Genomic DNA, 17,098 nt, shown 5'->3' with positions numbered 1-17,098 from the left:
TCCTATGATTAATGAATCAAACCTCTTAACTTCTCAGCGAGATAGGTAACTATCCCTCCCATTTTACAGATGAGGAAACAGAGGACGTGACTAGCCCACAGTCATGGAATAAGATTGTGGCAGAGATGGGAATAGAATCCAGATCTCCAAAGTCCCAGTTCCATGTTTTAACCCCTCTCTAGAGCTAATTCCACACTTTGAGTGTGCCAGTGACCATACCATACAGATACCGGCAGGGTTCTCTTAGACTGTACTTGCCCTACAGCTTCTTTCATAGAGAAGGCATATCAAAAAGCAGTATTGGAGAGATCCATACTGGCTGGATGGCCCAGGAGTAAGTAATCGACAGGATCAGTTAGAGACAGACATAGTGGTCTAGTATACATCACTCCATTAGTATATATCACTCCATTAGCTACATCAGAGATTAATTTGGCTGTGTGAACTAATAATGAAAGAAAGCATACAGGCAGTTCTAGTTACCAGGGTCCATGAGCATCACGAAGCCATCACTGCCATCACTGTCCACAGACAGCCTGTCCTCAGGGCAGTTCCCGTCTAGGGAGGTGGCATCAAAGGAATGCTGGGAAGCAGTCCTCTTCAAGGAGAAGAAATGCATTCGGCTGCTGCTGCCGCCGCCCATAGTGGTTGCTGCGCCCTCTTCAACTTTAGACACAGGCTCCCTACCAAAAATCCACAGAAACAGACAGCTTAGCCTTCAGGCACTAAATTCATTATCACAGTTACACTGTTTCTATATTGAACAATACAATGTTATAAGCACAGCTTGTGGCTTCATTTAGAATTGTCAGGGATGGAATGGTGGGCAAAGCAGAGTGAAACAGAAAATATAATCCTATTTATCCACAGCAGAGAGAGTGACAGTGCAAGCTTCCTGCAATATCCTATCCAGGCATCTCAGTCCTCTCCCAGAGGGGCCACCTCTGCAGGAGAAAGAAAACTTAGGACTTCAATTCATGCCTTCTCTTCTGTATCTTCCAGCATGGGGACCTGCTATATTCAAGCTGATAGTGGCTTGTGCGGACACTTGTCTACAGGACTCAGACTGAGATCTACCCAGACCTTTCACCAAGGCTACTAAACAGCCATCAGGTAACTTGAGCTAGGATTGAACTAGCAACCTGGAGATGAAAGGCTCCGAGTCGCATTACCAACTTCCTGCACTATCCCAGACTCCCTAGTCCCCAGCTCTCTGTATTACCTCGGGAAGAACGATTGGAACGGGACCAGCTGTGAACACCAGCTCACTAAAAACTGAACTGGGAATCATCAACCCATCCCAAAGGCAGTTATAAACCTGTCGGTTGGTCAAAATTTTAGGTCATGGACAACCTGGGTTGCATTACACTGATAACAAAGAAGTGAAAGGTTCCTATATCCCTTAAGCCATCCAGTCCTCAGGAAAGACTCTTTTCTGGTGATGTGTCTTAACATCTTGCATCCCCTTCATACGGGGGTCAGAGAGAAAGTCACAGGAATAGTGAGAAGGGAGATGTGGGCTTATCCTGGTAGGAGAGGATGGTTAGGGGTCTAACCATACAACACTTGATAGACTTAGTCACATCATTTAATGCACTATTAGAAGATGCTCAGATACTACCGTGATAAGCACAGTATAAGAACCTACAATGAACAGAACAGATATTGGATTTATCTACATTACGTGGAAGTATAGATTCAAATTATTGCAGCAGCATCTACAATATACGACACAGTTTACTGTGTGCCAGTGTTTCAGATGAGACCTTAAGAAGCAAGGTCCTGCCTTCTCTTAAATGTTAAAATCATGAGACCTTTAAAAAGGAATAGGGATTTGCCCAGGCATCCTTGGCCAAAATTCCCTACTACTGCACAGCAAATTGCATGCTGCCCTACATCCCAGAAGTGGCTACATTACAGCAATGAAAGGAGCTAGAGACTATGGGACGTGTAGGATCTTGGATCCAATCACTAGTAAGAGGAAGGAAGAAGTCAGCCAGCCTTTTGCCCCCTTCCCAGAAAGCGAATGGCCTGCAGTTTTAAAGATCATTCAGACTCAGAGGGAAAGATGGAATTCTAAAGGGGAGAGAAAATGTGGATGTGTCACTGTTAAACATACCCCCACCTCAACTTTGCTGTTGCTGTTCAGAAGGGCAAGAGGAGAAATCACTCACTTGGCTGGGGGTAGAGAGAGCATTTTCTGCATAGTAGAAGCCATCTTCTCCCGGCTCAGACTGAAAGCGTCTTTAGTTATAGACATGGCTTCCTTTGTGAGGTCCATGGTCACGTGCAGGGCTTCCTTGGTGGCATCCTTAGTCATATGCAGCGCGCTTGATAATTCTACATCTAGGTTCTTCAAGGGGATGAGTTCTGCTTGCTCCTTGAGAGTGATGTCTCTGCTCTCTAATGGTGGTGCCTCTGAGGACTGGCTGGAAGAAAGGGCAAGTGAAGTTTGAGAATGGCTGCTGGGCTCGCTCAGTCTCCCTGTATCCAGGGCTTCTACAGCTTCATGTGCTTCCTCAACTGGTCCCCTCTCCGCCATGCTCTTGCTCTGTGGATCTGCTGTGTCAGCTGCTCCCAGAGCTCCAGCACTCAAGGATCCTGGCAGTCTCTCTGGCAACACAGTCATGCTCACATCCGTGTTTTCAATCCCGCTGTCTTCCAGGACTTTTGAGGGGCTGCTCGCTTCCTTCTCTGACCTGGCATCTGATTTCAGCTCCTTCTCTTCAGCAGCCAGCCCCTCTCTGCTGTCTGATGGTGAGAGCTCAGATTCTATCAGGCTCGTTGTATCAGAGTCTATGGACCGAGCTTCTGAGCCAGAGCCTGGGATGGGATGCATGAGCAGGGCCATTTCGGCACTGTTGAACATGATGCCCATGCATGCAGTCATGGGTTCTAAGGGAGATCCGGTCAAATCCTGCGTATCTTGAGCCAACTGCTCCTGCAGCGTCTGCAAAATTTCCTTCATCCTGAGCAGCACCAGGTATTGGTAATGGTTGAGACGCATTTTCACATGAGCGGTCGAGTACGCAAGCACATGAATATCAGCAGAGGCTTCCATCTCATGAGCATCCTCTCTGTCATCATCACAGTCACATTCTCCCAAGATGTCGTTTGCCTCCGGGACCTTGTTAATGCTTTTCAGGTCCTGCTCAGTCTTTGATCTTTGGCACAGCCCAGGCTCTCTGGTACGGTCCTGGTATTTGGCATGATTACTAAAGCTAGCAGAAGGCTTGATTTTCAATTCCGAGGCAGCAGAGGCCTGCAGCTTGGACACCTGAGCTTGCTCCCATCTCTTGGGAAGGCAAGCCCAAATGGAGAGGGGGAAAGGGTCAATAAAGTTAAGGGCTCTGCCCTTTGAACTCTCAGCCCCCTCAAAGTCCAGGGAGATCTGGGTGAAGTAAACAGACCACAGGTCTTCAGAAGCAGAGGTCCTCCAAGTTGAATGGGCAAAGCCGGTGCATTTCTGGGCTCTGGTTTCCACCTGATATGCGTGGCGTAGGAAGAGGGTGTGGAGAATGCTGAAGTTGTCCTGAGACTTTGGGAACTGGGTGTAGGTGGAGTGGAAGAACTCTGAATTGGCAAATCTGCGAAAGATGTTCTGGAGGGCTGAGCAGCTGCAGTGAGGGTCATAGCGAGAGTTGGTGGCAGTCATCTCTGAGGTGTAAATGGAGAGGGCCTTGGGACGGTCCCAATGATCAGTTACTTTCTTCTCCACCGGGATGCTTACCTTCAGTGAGGGGGAATAAATAAGAAGGGGAGAGATTAGCAGCCCATTCCAGGAAAGTATATTGCACTCAGCACAGTGATATCTGTGCTATCACTCCTAGCACATATTCTGAGAAAGACATACATTCAGAACAACTGGTTTTTTTAAAGTGTATTTTGTTCTAAAAGGTGAAAAGATGCCAACTCAATAGCACCAGTGACTGAAATCCTTTATTTACTAACCACAGCTTGGGCACCAGCACTACAAGTTTATCCCACCCTGCCTCCACTCGTGTGCCCACATCTGAAAGGACCCACCCCTAGGGGAGAGAAGGGATTTTTGTCTCCAAGGCCCATTTGGGCCTTTGCCTGCCTGCCAAGACTGCAAACAAGAAGGCTAGCCAGCGCCAGATGCAGTAGGAAAACAGTACTGTGGACATTTGTCCACTGGGCACTGGTGTGAGACTTGCCAACTCATTTATATAGGCCAAACAGCCATCAGACAGCAACAACTTTCAATTACTACTGCTTTAGCTGTCTTTGAATTGGCAACCTAGAGGAGAAAGACTCAACATACTACACCCTTTAGCCATGCATCTCGCCTCTTAAGCATCAACTTTCCTGCTCACTCCAGGCTGGCTCTAAGCATGTGTTCTTCCATCCACAGATCACAAATAGAAATTAACAGCAGTAGGGGCCAGTCTAGAAAGGTGGAGTTTTCATTTTCCTCTCATTCTGGGCTGCCATTGTACCTTGGTCTCTCACTATTTTATCTTCAAGAAAGAGAGCAGGAAACCACTGCAGACTAGGGCAGGAAGGAAGTGAATGGTACCTTCAGCCTAAAGCCATCCAGTCGGACATCAACATGCTCATCCCGCTTTCTCGAGTCCTCCAGCTTGTAAATGGCTTTGAACTGCTCCAGGCTGCGATAGAGATCTAGGAAGAAGAGATTCGCCCAGAGCATGCTCGCTGCGTCCAGAGTAAACATTAGGCCATTCAGCTGCAGGTACAGGTTTGGGCCTGGAACTGGAAAGGATGAGAAAGGGACAATTAATGGTGACTCAAAGAAGCTGAAGTGGTTTGAGCATGACTAGCTAAAGCCTTTGGAGAAAGCATTCAGTATTCACCACAGTCTGAGAACATTAGGGTGGCAGGGGAAGAGACCATACACTACTGTAATACTGTGCACTGGTAAGGTTGTCTCATATTCAAGGATCTTAAAGTGCTTTAAGGACATGAATTAAGCTGCACAACACCCCTGTGAGATGGATTCTTATATCAGAGGAAGAAACTGAGGCACAAAGGCAAAGTGACTTAGCCAAGTTCACACAGTGAGTGAGTGGTAGATCCAGGAACAGAACTCAGATTCTCCTGATTCCTGCACTAGTGCAAAAGAAAGAACCAGAACCCCAAGACTTGAACAGACAGAAACTGGGGTATATTTTCAGTAAGCATGTGGGCAAATTATTGTCACATAAATTTAATCCTCCCTCCTAGGGGGAATTTACCCAGGATTCCAGAAGAGTGCAAAAAATCAACATATACAGAGAGAGAGGAACATCAGGAGACTAAACAAGAACAGAGATGCAGAAAAACTGACTCCCTACTAGCTGTAAGGTGATTATGTATCAGGAGCATTAAAGATGGGTTGGTTCCTTAGGAAGTACGCCAAGTGAGGTGCTAACCTTATTGCATTACCTGGAAATGCCTGATTGTCTGGGAAGTAGTACTCTGTGAACTCGATATGAATTGCAGAGACCTGGTCTGGAAGGGATTTCCTGCTGCAGGAAAGCAAGGTGGAAGGTTTCTTACTCTGCTGACCAGCTGTGGAAACCTGAACAACAAAGATAAGTAGTTGCACTGCAGTCAGTTAGAAAAGTAACTGTTCATATAGCATCACTGTTTCCCATATTCATCCTCTCTCAAAAATTCATTCCTGCATCAAATGCAAGCACCTCCAACTCAAACCGGGATCTGAAAATCCAGCAGGAAGCTTTGAATTTTTATGCCTCCTGCATCACCACCAATACAAGATGTGGCAATCAGAAGTTAATGGACAATTCTATTGGGAGAGACCAGGTGGGTGAAGTAGTATCTTTTAGTGGACCAACTTCTGTTGGTTGAAGGGACAGAAGTTGGTCCAATAAAAGCACTGCCTCACCCACCTTGTCTCTCTCAGATCCCAAGACCAACACGGCAGAACAGAATCCATCTCACTCTCTCGAAACTCTGCAGGGTTTACAGGAGGGGTGTGAGAGACAGAGTGCATAAAGTTTTCTGAAGCATCTGGTATTGATCATACTGTCAGAAACAGGATTCTGGACTAGACAGATCTTGGGTCTGATCCAGCCTGGCAATTCTTATGTTGCTATCAGTGAAGACACTTACCAAGAAACCCCCACCCATGCTCACTAATTTCTCAAATACATAAAACATCATTTGCTCAAAGCTGGGCTAGGGGTTGATTAAGGTGTGGAGGGAAAGCCGCCCCAGCTTTGTAGTGTGAACTTCAACAGAAACAGCAGTTTTGGCTGCAATTTGCTTTGAGTTTTGGGGTTCTTTTGAGCCCCTGTCTGGTTCAGAAGATATAAGCAGTATCTAAGAGAGACCTGCCAGGACTGGTGACTGCTGCAGCTACGGAGCCTTGTTTGGCTCTGGCTGCACACTAGGTTTTTTGTGCTTTGTGGTTTAACATGGTATCAAATGAAATATTTTGTTCCAAAACTAAGATTGCAATTTCAACAATGTATGAGAGCCTCCTCCCCACCTGATGAATGTCCAAGTCATCCACTCGGACTACCACGCAGCTGGATCGGAGACGGTTCCACGAAGGGTGCCGAAGCTGCGGTAAGCTTGCAGGAGGTGCACGTGTTTGGGGGCAGCCTTTCTCTGGGGGGCTTTTGTGAGGACTGGACAAAATGTCTGGGGGGGGAAAAGTTTAAAATCACATCAGCCACAATTTAATTCATCTCTTTAGCAATCAGTTGAAGCTGTTAAACACCAAACCCACAAGTGGTCTTTAGTAGGCATATGTGTTTATTGGTTAGAAATAATGGACCCAGAGTTGGATACAAATGGGCAAAAGTAAGTAATGAAAGCTTAGGGCTTTATGAGGAAAGAATACAGTCAAAGATCTGTGTATTCTGTGGCAAAATCAACCTAAATTCTGCAGCAAGGACTCAAGGATTCTGTGGCACTCAGACAGCTTCATATACATTCAAACATAGAGGGGTTTCCTGGACTAGCTATGAAAATGAATACCGCAATCTGTCCAGTAGTCCATGTGTTACTCATTTGGATATTAAGTTCATTGTATTTTACTCTGTCTCTGTATTTGCAATTTTTCATGTGCCACAGATTTTTGTACTGATAACTCATTGCTGCACTGTACAAGTTTTTTTTTTTTTTAATAAGAGGAAGTAGTCCCTGTGGTAGGGATAACTATCTTTTGCCCAAATCACTAGTAAGTAAGTCTGTTAATCTCTTTTGTAAAGTGGAGGCAACTGAAAGAAAACCCCCAAGATAATCCAACAGTGCTACCTGGTTGTTTTTTGAAGGGAGACCCTGGAGTCTTGGTGGATCCAGTGTCCATTTCTACACAGTGCTTCTCCATCTTGCTTTGAAATTCATTCACCAGCTTCTTTGCCCACTGTCCCCGAGTCTCCATGGTTTCACAGTACTTCACCCAATGTTTGCAGGTGTCTCCTGCAGAACAAATAAACAAGGTGGCTTTTCAGAGGAGGTTCTTGCGGTTTGGATCAGCACCCGATCCCTTAGCACCCCGACTCACAGGTGCACCTTTTAAATGCTCTCCTCCAACTAGGACCACCACTGACGCATAAAGGACTGCATGGCCGGATGACTCCCTGTTAAACAATGCACGCTTCCTCACAACACAGCTGCCCATGCCTGCGAGGGTTCCAGATGCAAAAATTTCTTTGCAGGTGCCATTTCTCCCCTGTAAGACCACCACCTTTTCCACTGTGAGGGGTCCTGAGTTACACACAAGTGCTACTGGGTTCCTCCTGGGCCTCATCCCTTACACTGAAGCCCTTTCAAGCTGACCAGGCTCATATAGGAACCAGATCCAGAGCTTAGGCATCGGGAAAGGTGGGGGATCCAAGGGTTTAACCTTATGACTTTATGACAGAGGGCACAGTGTTCCCTTCCTCGTAGCCTGGCTCCTTTTCTCCTGAGGGCTAAGGGTGCCATTCACCAACAAAAAAGTGAATTGGATTAGCCCTGTAAAGAGGACTCAAGTCACAAGACCTCTCTGCACAACCTTCCTCACAGTCTGCTTCAACCCCCAGTCTTGCAGCAACACATTTCCTCATAATCTCTCTTTTTATCCTCTTCACGAATGAGGAAAGAACAAACTCCTCTCACCTGTCCAATGGAAGGGATAATAGTCAAAAGCCATTCTCCTGAACGTGAGCTGCATTGCACCTCCCATCACCCCGTGCTTTGAGGAGTCTGTGGGAAGACAAAATAAAGAACCTCTGCGTATCAGCTGTGCAAGCCAAGTCCTAACTGAGGGGAATTCGGAGCAACTTTGCATAACTCCTTGAGTCACTACTGTGCCAGCATCTCACTTCGGTGTTAGGGGGCACTGTACTGCAAGTGGTACTGGAACCTTCTTTTACATGAGACATAAAATCCTGCTCAATAAAGAATCCCACAGCCCTTTTTATACCAGAAGATGCCAACCCTGGGGCCACGGCTAAATTCTAATTACAGTCACTATGTTCTCTCTCTCTCTAAAATTCCTCTGAGGTTTCAGTTGCCTATAAAAAATGGTGTTCTCCATGTGCTGCCCTGAATGGCTGGTAAGCACTGCTGATTAGTTGCCACATTCCATTCCAGAGGTGACTGCATTTCTGTGTTGTGTGAGTAATCCCTGTATATATATGGTACAGTTTCCAAAGTATTTTGGGATCCCATGGCATGAAAGGGGCTATATAGAAGGATACCACTTTAAGGTAAGATGCTGCAATCATTATACCTCCTTTTAGGTTTGGCACCATCTCCCATGATCATCTAGGCCAGGAAACAGACAGACAATGGAATGAAACTGACTAACCATTACTGCCATCAAGAAAACTAGTGCACCACACACAAAACTGCAGAGCACCCCTGGCAGTTATGGTTCTCACACTATAACCAACAATATGGTAACAAAATAAAGAGGACAAAGCAGCTTTGGGCTGCCTATGCTGAGGCTTTAAAATCACAGGGTTTATTACCAGCCTGTTCTCTCTATATGGCTCTGATGAAAGTCCAGCTGGAATACTGTGTGTACTGTAGTTCCAGGTAACTCAGCAACAAGAAAAGGAGACAAACTGGAGCAAGTTCAGAGAAAAGCAACAGTAATAATCAGAGGGCATTGAATTATGAGGAGAGATTTATAGAAATAAATATCTAGAGCTTGGCTAAGGGACAACCAAGATTGCAAGGTGAGCACAGGACTGGAAGAGGGGCACATGCTACTTCAAACAGGGAGGAGAAGGAATCATGCAGTATGTTTCCACTGGGATAAACTAGGAGGAATGGGATTAAAATCAGGAAAGGCCAATTTTAAACTGAATTACTGGGAAAGCACTCCTGGCAGAGAGATCTGCGAGACTGGGGAATGGTCTTGCAAGGGAAGTGGGGAAGCCCCATTGCCTAGCCCATTTAAAACTAGGCTAGCTAAATTACCAGAAAATAAATGGTAAGAAACAATCCCATACTGACCAAGTGAGATGAGCTATTAGACCATCTAATCTACCTCTTCGGTCGGTGACAGATTGTTCCCTATTGCATATTCTCTAATGCTTTGTCCAAGCCAGTGAGAGGACTTCCACTCCTTCTCCTAGGAAGCTGCACCACACATGCAAGTTTCCTGGTACTCAGCACAGTGTCACCCCACAAAGGCTGAGTCATTAACACTTGCCTCACTGAGATGTGCTAACACTGAACTAAGAAGTGCAGAATTACATGAATGTGCACACGTGAAAAAGAAGTACCCCCACGATCTGGTTAATTTCTTTCTCCTCCAGGCTCTCCCTAGTGCTGCTCTTGGTCAGGTACCTGACTCCCGGCTGTGGCTGTCATCACAGATGTGCAGGTCCAGACGGGAGATGAATAGGTGGTAGGAGGACTCTTTCATGTCATACTTCTCAAAGTACTGGCTGATGCTGCTTGCATTCAGACTGCCTCCAAATGTCTGGGACCAGGACTGGTGGGCACTCGGAGCAGGTGGTGGAGTCTAGAATACACAGAAACATGTTCTGCAGGTACCAGTACATCATCAAAGGAAAACAGGGAAGCAGATTCTAGTGCACTGAAAACAGCCTATGTTTACACTCCACCGTGGAAGAGCCTGAACAGTGCTCCCCAAATGAAAGGCCTTTGACCAGTGGTTGTAACACTGCATGTAAAAGGAAAGAGCCAAACATAACTGAACAACTAGAACTTATGGATTAGCAATTTGATCTTGAGCTTCTGTTTCTGCAGACATAGACTGGGTAAAGCTTAATTCTATTGCAGTGACATCAATTGATTTATAATCAGTGGAGGCAGCAAGGTCCAGTGAACAGGGTATAAAACAGGGAATCAAGAGATCTGTGTTATGTTTTAAGCTCTGCTGTGTGACCTTGGAAAGGCTCCATGCCTCAGTTTCCCAGTCTCTAAAATGAGACTAATGATGCTCACTTATCTTTGGAAAATGCTTTCAAACCTATGGATGAAAAGGGCAATATTAGCATTATTATTTAAACTCCTCTTAGCCTTATCTCGCTGCACTGTTTGCAAAACCATCTCTCCTGCAGTTCCTGCTATCTGGAGAAACATCCCTTTTCTCACCTCATGCTCTCTGGCTCTTTGCAAATCTCCGCTGAAAACATCTTTCATCCTTTGTCTTGTTCCCCTTAATTTCACTTTCCCTCTACAGCAGTTATTTAAACATCTCTCTGTTATTTAACTTTGCTGAGCATTTTGCAAAACTTCTTTAAAAAAAACATTTGTGAGGGTAAGGGGGAGAAGTTCAAGGGCTAACGCTAGAAGGAGGTCAAGTATCAGAGGGGTAGCCGTGTTAGTCTGGATCTGTAAAAGCAGCAAGGAGTCCTATGGCACCTTATAGACTAACTGACGTATTGGAGCATGAGCTTTCGTGGGTGAATACCCACTTCATCAGATGCATGTAGAAGGAGGGTGTGAGGAACAGCTGGCTAGAGGTTCTGAAATACCAGTAAGCTCTGTGTGCTGCAAACGAACAATACAAACATCTCTGAGCACTGGGAGTCCCCTCACAGGATACTGGGAGAAAATATAATGATCCTGAAATGGCATGATCGTGTTCTTCCCTGAACACCCTAGATCATGATAATTTTTTTACAAGGTTGGAGTGCTCCCTATGTATTTTTATTTTCAGAACGAAAGTAGGAGACAGGAACTACCTAGCAGAGGCTAAAGAGATTACTTCCAGGATATATTCATTATCTGCTATTACCAAAACAAAATCTATGGATCCTTGACACCTTGTGATAGTCCTGCCTAGAGCAGAGTTCTCAAAACTGTGGGATGTGACCCAAAAGCGGGTCATGACCTCATTTTAATGGGGTCGCCAGGACTGGTGTTAAACTTGCTGGGACCTGGGGCTGGAGCCTAAGCCCCACTGCCCAGGGTCAAAGCCCAAGTCCCACCACCCAGGGTTGAAGCTAAAGCCCTGGGCGGCGGGCTCAGGTTACAGGCCCCTTGCCTGGGACTGAAGCCCCTGGGCTTGAGCTTTAGTCCTCTGCCTGGGGTGGCGGGGTTCTGCAAGCTCAGGCTTCAGTCCCCCACATCCTTGAGTTGTGTAGTAATTTTAGTTGTCAGAAGGGGGTCACAGTGCAATGAAGTTTGAGAACCGCTGGCCTAGAGGATCACAGAATTTTCCATCTTTTTCCACAGAACAATTCTAGCCCATGACCATTTAAAAATATTCACTGGTGCTTTTTGGTGTTGGGTGCAGTGCCTTTAGGTCATGTTTTTCTCCCAGTGGTGACTCCATATCCATGTGTGCCTAACCTTGCATCAGCTAAGCTTTTAAACTTCTCCCAGTGCTCAGACCCATAAGGAGTGTTGACAGGACTTTTGGGAAGCTGCACAGATTACAGCTTTCCTACCTCTTCCCATCATCAGAGAGACCACTTGGCAGCAGGGACCCATTTGTATGTGTATACAGAGAATCCATGCTGCCTTTTCCATGTCTCTTCCCTTTTCCCAGAATGCCCGTGCTTGGGTGATGGCTACTTACCAGGGCAGGTTCTGGTGCCATACTCTTCCTCTGCTGGGCAGATTTCTCCATGGCTTCACTCAAGGATTCTGCATACTTCATCATGGCTTTCAGCTGAGAGTCTGTCAGCACCCACAGCAAGTCGTCAAGGAGGAACATCAGCTTAGATGCCACCACGTTGCAATCTTTGGTCTAAGCCAGCCAAAGAGAAAGCAGGGAGTTTAACATAACAATTTTAACCTTACACATTTATTCTTCAGGGGAATTGTGGACTGTAGCAGCTGCAAAATGTGCCACTTTAGAAGTCATATGAGTGAAAATAGGGAGAGGGAGGCCATTCATCTGACTGACAGGTGTCCAGGGTACCCCAATATTATTCAGAGGGATCTGTTGTCTCAACTGAGTGCCAGGCTAGACAAATCCGTCTCCATCTAAGGAGGCATGTGTCCAACTGCACTGAAGGAAGAAGTGGAAATGCAGGAGGTTTATTCTTTCTAATTGACACTTCATCACCTTTCTCCTTCTCCTGTTTATAGTACAACTAAGCCTGGCAGTGATTTAAGTGTTCAGTAAAGGAGGACACAGCACACTTTTACATGAATGTGACAGAGGATTATTCACCCACTTGCTCTGCTGCATGCATTCCTGAACTAAGAAATGAGCTGTTTTGAGTATGCAAGATAAGAGCTCAGCGTGTACCTCACTGAAACCACAGAGCAATACAGCACCTAGGGCTCTGCTTTTGTGGAGAAAAAACACAAACACTGAGAAGGGAAGGCATGTGTACCTTCACCAGACACAGGAATAACTATCCCTCTCTGTGCCTCTTCTCAGTTCTGAAATTCCATTTAGTAAGGACGTTATTCCTGATCAGGGAGATGCAATCAGGACTTTACCATGCAAATCATTCCTGCTATCAGTGACAATACTCACCCTTCTCTTGAGAGAAATTTGGATCCTGCCTTGATTGGTAATGAGCCTCAGAGGAGTGGTAGTGGGATCCTGATCACCATTGTCAGTGGCATCTGCCTCTATCCGAAGTGTCTGCCAGGTGAGCTCTTTAAATGTCAAAACCTACCCAGAGAGAAAGAGACCAGGAGACAAATGGGAAAATGCTGAGGATTTCACCAACTTCAAGACTTTAACGATAGATATGTTACATGGTAGCAGCGCATAGGCAAGAAGAGAAACAGACTTAGAAGAGGGGAAGGAAGAGACACTATCTTTCTTCTGGGATCCCAGTAATAAATGGAGGAGCTGCCCTGGGAGTATATAGTCCTCCCTCTACAGTGCAATCACAGCAGAGACTAGTGAAAACGTATTGATTGTAAGGGAGCTCACAGTTTCTCCAGTTTTTCATTCTCCCAGTAAGGAGATGCTATGAAGAAGTGTGATAGGGGACCACTGGCTATGGAAGTGTTCAGAGCGACTCCATTTCCCAGTGGATGCTTTAGACTGTGAAGCAGAGGTCACTGAGGTTCCTTATAGCCATCCATACTGAGACCATGAGGCGAGAATTCAGAGAAGATGAACGATGGCCCCAAATCTGCCAGACCCTTCAGGGACTATGGAAGAGACCTAAATGTGACACCCCCGTATGCTGCGTCTGCCAATACAGAGAGGGTCTTACCTCTCCTCTATGAGTGTCAGTGATGCGGGTGAAACGTAGGTCGCTCTGCTGCCAGTTGGGATTCACGCTGTATCCTTGGAGCTGCCACAGTTCAAAAGAGGCGTGGAAGGCCTTGGAGTGAATCTTGATGGTGATGGAATTAACAACAATGAACATTCCCTCCACAACTTTTTCAGCAAAGCCATACTCGCTGTAGAGAGAAGAACCCTCAAAATCATCATTCTGTTAAAAGGGGCCCCAGTTCAGACTGACCCAGTGGTAACAAACAACTGTCACAAAGGAGACCAAAGGTTCAGAAGCAGCCTGGCTTCACAGAGATGGGCTACCTCCAGGAGAAGTGCCATCATCTGTGCTCTAAGGCACCCCCCATTTGATAGACTAGCCTCAGCCATGGTTACAACTGAGTGTTCAAAGTCATCCCCATGGTAGGCAGGGACACAGGAAGAAGAATAAATGATGGAGCAAGGGGTGGGCAAGGGAATGCAGTGCACATGGAAGCTGATGATCAGCTCCTGGAGTCTGCCTCTCACTCCCAAGGTCAGAGACAGAAATACTCCTGTCACACACCACACTCCAGCAAGCACTGCTAGCCGATTCAGAAGAGACATGATAGTTAACGTAGCCAAGAAGGAGTATACAGCACAGTACAATGGGCAGAATGTGTTGAAACTGTTAGAGCTTCTGCAAGAGCCTCAATGAGTTTGAAGTGTCATAACTCTGTCAACGGACTTCCCAAAAAGATGAATGCTCAACAGCCCAGTCAGGCACTATACAGTACAGAGTGAACATGGGAAATGCTTTGTGAGAGGATGTTACTTGTTTCTGGCCTGGAGGGGCAACATGAAAGCAGGAGCTGAGTCAGGACAAGGATAAAGGAGTGGTGAGGAGAGAAGCTTGGGTGGGGTGCTGGGAAATGTGACAGAGCACAGCCAGCAGAGAAGAACACAGGTGCAGGGTAGGCAGGAATTTCAGTGAAGCTTTGGAAGCAAGGAGATTTAGGTCTCTGCCAAAGATGAGGGAAATCAATGAAGATGTTCAGGAAGTGGGAAAGAGAGACTTTGCTAGAGGAGCAGGAAAGGATGGGGAGATGGGCTGCAGTGAAGGAATCTTATCCACTGTTTCCTAATAGGAGGTGGGAGCTGCAATGCAAAGCCTCTAGGGAGCATGGCTTAAAGGAGCTGGGCATTCTTAAGGATCTAGTCTAGGTCAACCCTGGCCAGCTGTACAAACTTCTGCCAAACCCTGTCCCTATCTCACAATTAAAAAGGCTGGGAGAAAACAATTCCTCTTTTTTATTGCAAGGCTCCTTCACTGCTCAGAATGGACAATTGGGGGTGCCTGCCCAACACAGATAATACAATGTCAAAAAACTAACTGCAGAGTTAGTGGATGCCAACCTTTGACCTGCAGCGAGAGCAATGGGAGATTGTCCATTGGGTGGCCGAGGCTCTTCACAGGTTCGCATCTCCACCTCCACCTTATCCAGGTACTGCAAACACAGCAAGGAAGAAGTAAGCATGATATTAAGACTGAAGATTGAGCATTATGGCCCTAGGTTTGAAATACATAGGGGGTCACTGGAACTGCTGGGTCAAATACCAACAAGGTGGACTCCACCTTCCATCATTCTCAGGGAATTCACTGTGTGTGGGTGGATATTTCAAATGAGACCTTAAAAACCAAGGTCCCATCTACTCTGCATAGACATTGAAAATTTCACAGAGCGCTTTTCATAAAAGTAAGGGGGTTGGCTGAGCATCCTTGACTAAAGTATCTATCTTTCTCCCCATTTCAACTCTGCACCTGGCAGGTGCCCTCCACTCTCATGCAGCACTGCTGCTGATCCCTGTCATACCCCTTTGCCTGCAGCCCCTGTGCAATCTGCTCACAGATGTCTACATTTCTACAGCTTGTCTGTAGCTGTGTTTGTGCAGCCTCTTCTTCCCACAGGCCCCAGAGATCCAATACTTCCTCTCTACTCCAGGCAGGAGCATGTCTAGTGTGTAGAGCTTGGCACAGGTGGCTGGGCGACTGCACACAATGAGGGTGAACTGTTAGTTCACCCTCCAGTTGGGAGATCAGAAAAAAGCATTTAAAAAAACCATGGGGAGGTTTCAAGGTGGGGTGTGGCTTCCAGTCTCTGAGAGTGGAGTTTAAAGTTCTGTCCAGAGCAGTCACTGTTGTAGAGAATGGAACATTGTGGGACAGCTGCTGGAGGACTGTGAGGGTTGTTACAGGTCATACAATATCTATGCTCGCACATTGACCTCAGTAGGTGAACCATGGCTTTATGCCATTCGGGGAGGTGATTTGACTGTGTGACCAACAGGTGCTTATATCAGCTGGAGACAAATTAGAGCATAGACACACAGACAAATAGGTCGAAACAAATCTACCTAACTTTGTAGTGTAGACCAGGTCTCAGAGGTTGCTGCATTTCAGTGCTAATGTACACAGTCTCCAAAGTACCTTGAGATCCACTGAGAAAAATCTATCACTGATTTCACATCTACTTGTAGAGAACACTCCTATTATACACTTGAAACCAAGTTTAGCACCCTGGGGCCAGTGGGAATGTCATCTGGGCAAGTCTCACCATATCCCAGGAATTTGTACTCTTCCCTAGGGCTATCCAACAGTAGACCATAGGACAGCTCAGCAACCTAAGAAAGGCCTTAGGGTACATCTACAATGCAAAAAAACCCAACAACCATAAACCCCATGGCAGCCAGTATCAGAGCATGGGTCAACGGAGTCAAGCTCATGGGGCTCATGCTACAGCATTAAAAATACCGCTGCAGACACTCCCTCCCTGGAGCTGGGCTATGAAACCTAACGCAGGGGGTAGGTCTCAGAGTGTGGGCTCTAGCCCCCTCACCAGGTGTCAAAGCCCGGCTCCAGTCCAAGCAGAAACATCTATACACTGCTATTTTTAGCCCCGTAGCATGAGCCCAAGTTAACTGATCCGGGCTCTGAGACGTGCTGCTGCGGGGATTTTTGGCAGTGTAGGCATACCCTTAGAGACAAAGACACTTCTATGAGACCTGGGTGGTAAAGAAAAACATTCACATCTCACATGACCTTAGAGAAGCCTCTGTGCAATGGGCTGGATTTGATCAGCAGCTGAGATGTTATGTCACAAAAGCTTCAACACCTCTAGCAGTAAGAACCAATTGTCCCTTTGCAGGTACAATCCCTTAGCTGAGATTTATTACGAAGAAGGAAGAAGACCAAAACAAAATATTACCAGACAAATCGGGTGCGTCTTCAGTTTCGTCCACTGGATCTGTAAAAACAGAGCTTGAGTTGCAGAAGATGCCTCAGTATGCATAGGTTTGAACAATTTCAGGGAGACACAGTCGAGCCCCCCTGAGATTAACTCACTTCAAGTCCTGCTGTGCTCTCAGAGTTGATCACATAAAAACAGCACTGTGACAATACAGGTTCACTGTGTTTCACTGACTCCAGCTCAAATGGGCTCCCACAGACAACTGAAAAGGTGTTCA

The 17,098-nt window shown here is 46.3% G+C and overlaps 1 protein-coding gene across 1 annotated transcript in view; it reads right to left on the bottom strand.

Annotated features, from left to right (window-relative positions):
* BLTP3A (bridge-like lipid transfer protein family member 3A) overlaps positions 1 to 17,098 on the bottom strand; it is a 58,813-nt gene that overhangs the window by 12,425 nt on the left and 29,290 nt on the right. Inside the window, exons 3-15 of the mRNA XM_050953006.1 lie at positions 16,840 to 16,878; positions 14,990 to 15,081; positions 13,593 to 13,782; positions 12,896 to 13,036; positions 11,984 to 12,154; positions 9,778 to 9,955; positions 8,095 to 8,181; positions 7,249 to 7,413; positions 6,476 to 6,630; positions 5,407 to 5,542; positions 4,541 to 4,734; positions 2,175 to 3,730; positions 484 to 683 (exon numbers count right to left, since the gene is read on the bottom strand). Of these exons, the coding sequence (XP_050808963.1) occupies positions 484 to 683; positions 2,175 to 3,730; positions 4,541 to 4,734; positions 5,407 to 5,542; positions 6,476 to 6,630; positions 7,249 to 7,413; positions 8,095 to 8,181; positions 9,778 to 9,955; positions 11,984 to 12,154; positions 12,896 to 13,036; positions 13,593 to 13,782; positions 14,990 to 15,081; positions 16,840 to 16,878 (3,304 nt within the window). The remainder of the gene's footprint in view (positions 1 to 483; positions 684 to 2,174; positions 3,731 to 4,540; positions 4,735 to 5,406; positions 5,543 to 6,475; positions 6,631 to 7,248; positions 7,414 to 8,094; positions 8,182 to 9,777; positions 9,956 to 11,983; positions 12,155 to 12,895; positions 13,037 to 13,592; positions 13,783 to 14,989; positions 15,082 to 16,839; positions 16,879 to 17,098) is intronic.

Source organism: Gopherus flavomarginatus, chromosome 5 (genome assembly GCF_025201925.1).
Source record: "Gopherus flavomarginatus isolate rGopFla2 chromosome 5, rGopFla2.mat.asm, whole genome shotgun sequence".
Classification (NCBI taxonomy): Eukaryota; Metazoa; Chordata; order Testudines; family Testudinidae; genus Gopherus; species Gopherus flavomarginatus.
The sequence above is the reverse complement of the archived record's forward strand: the minus strand, read 5'-3'. Positions and strand labels throughout refer to the sequence as shown.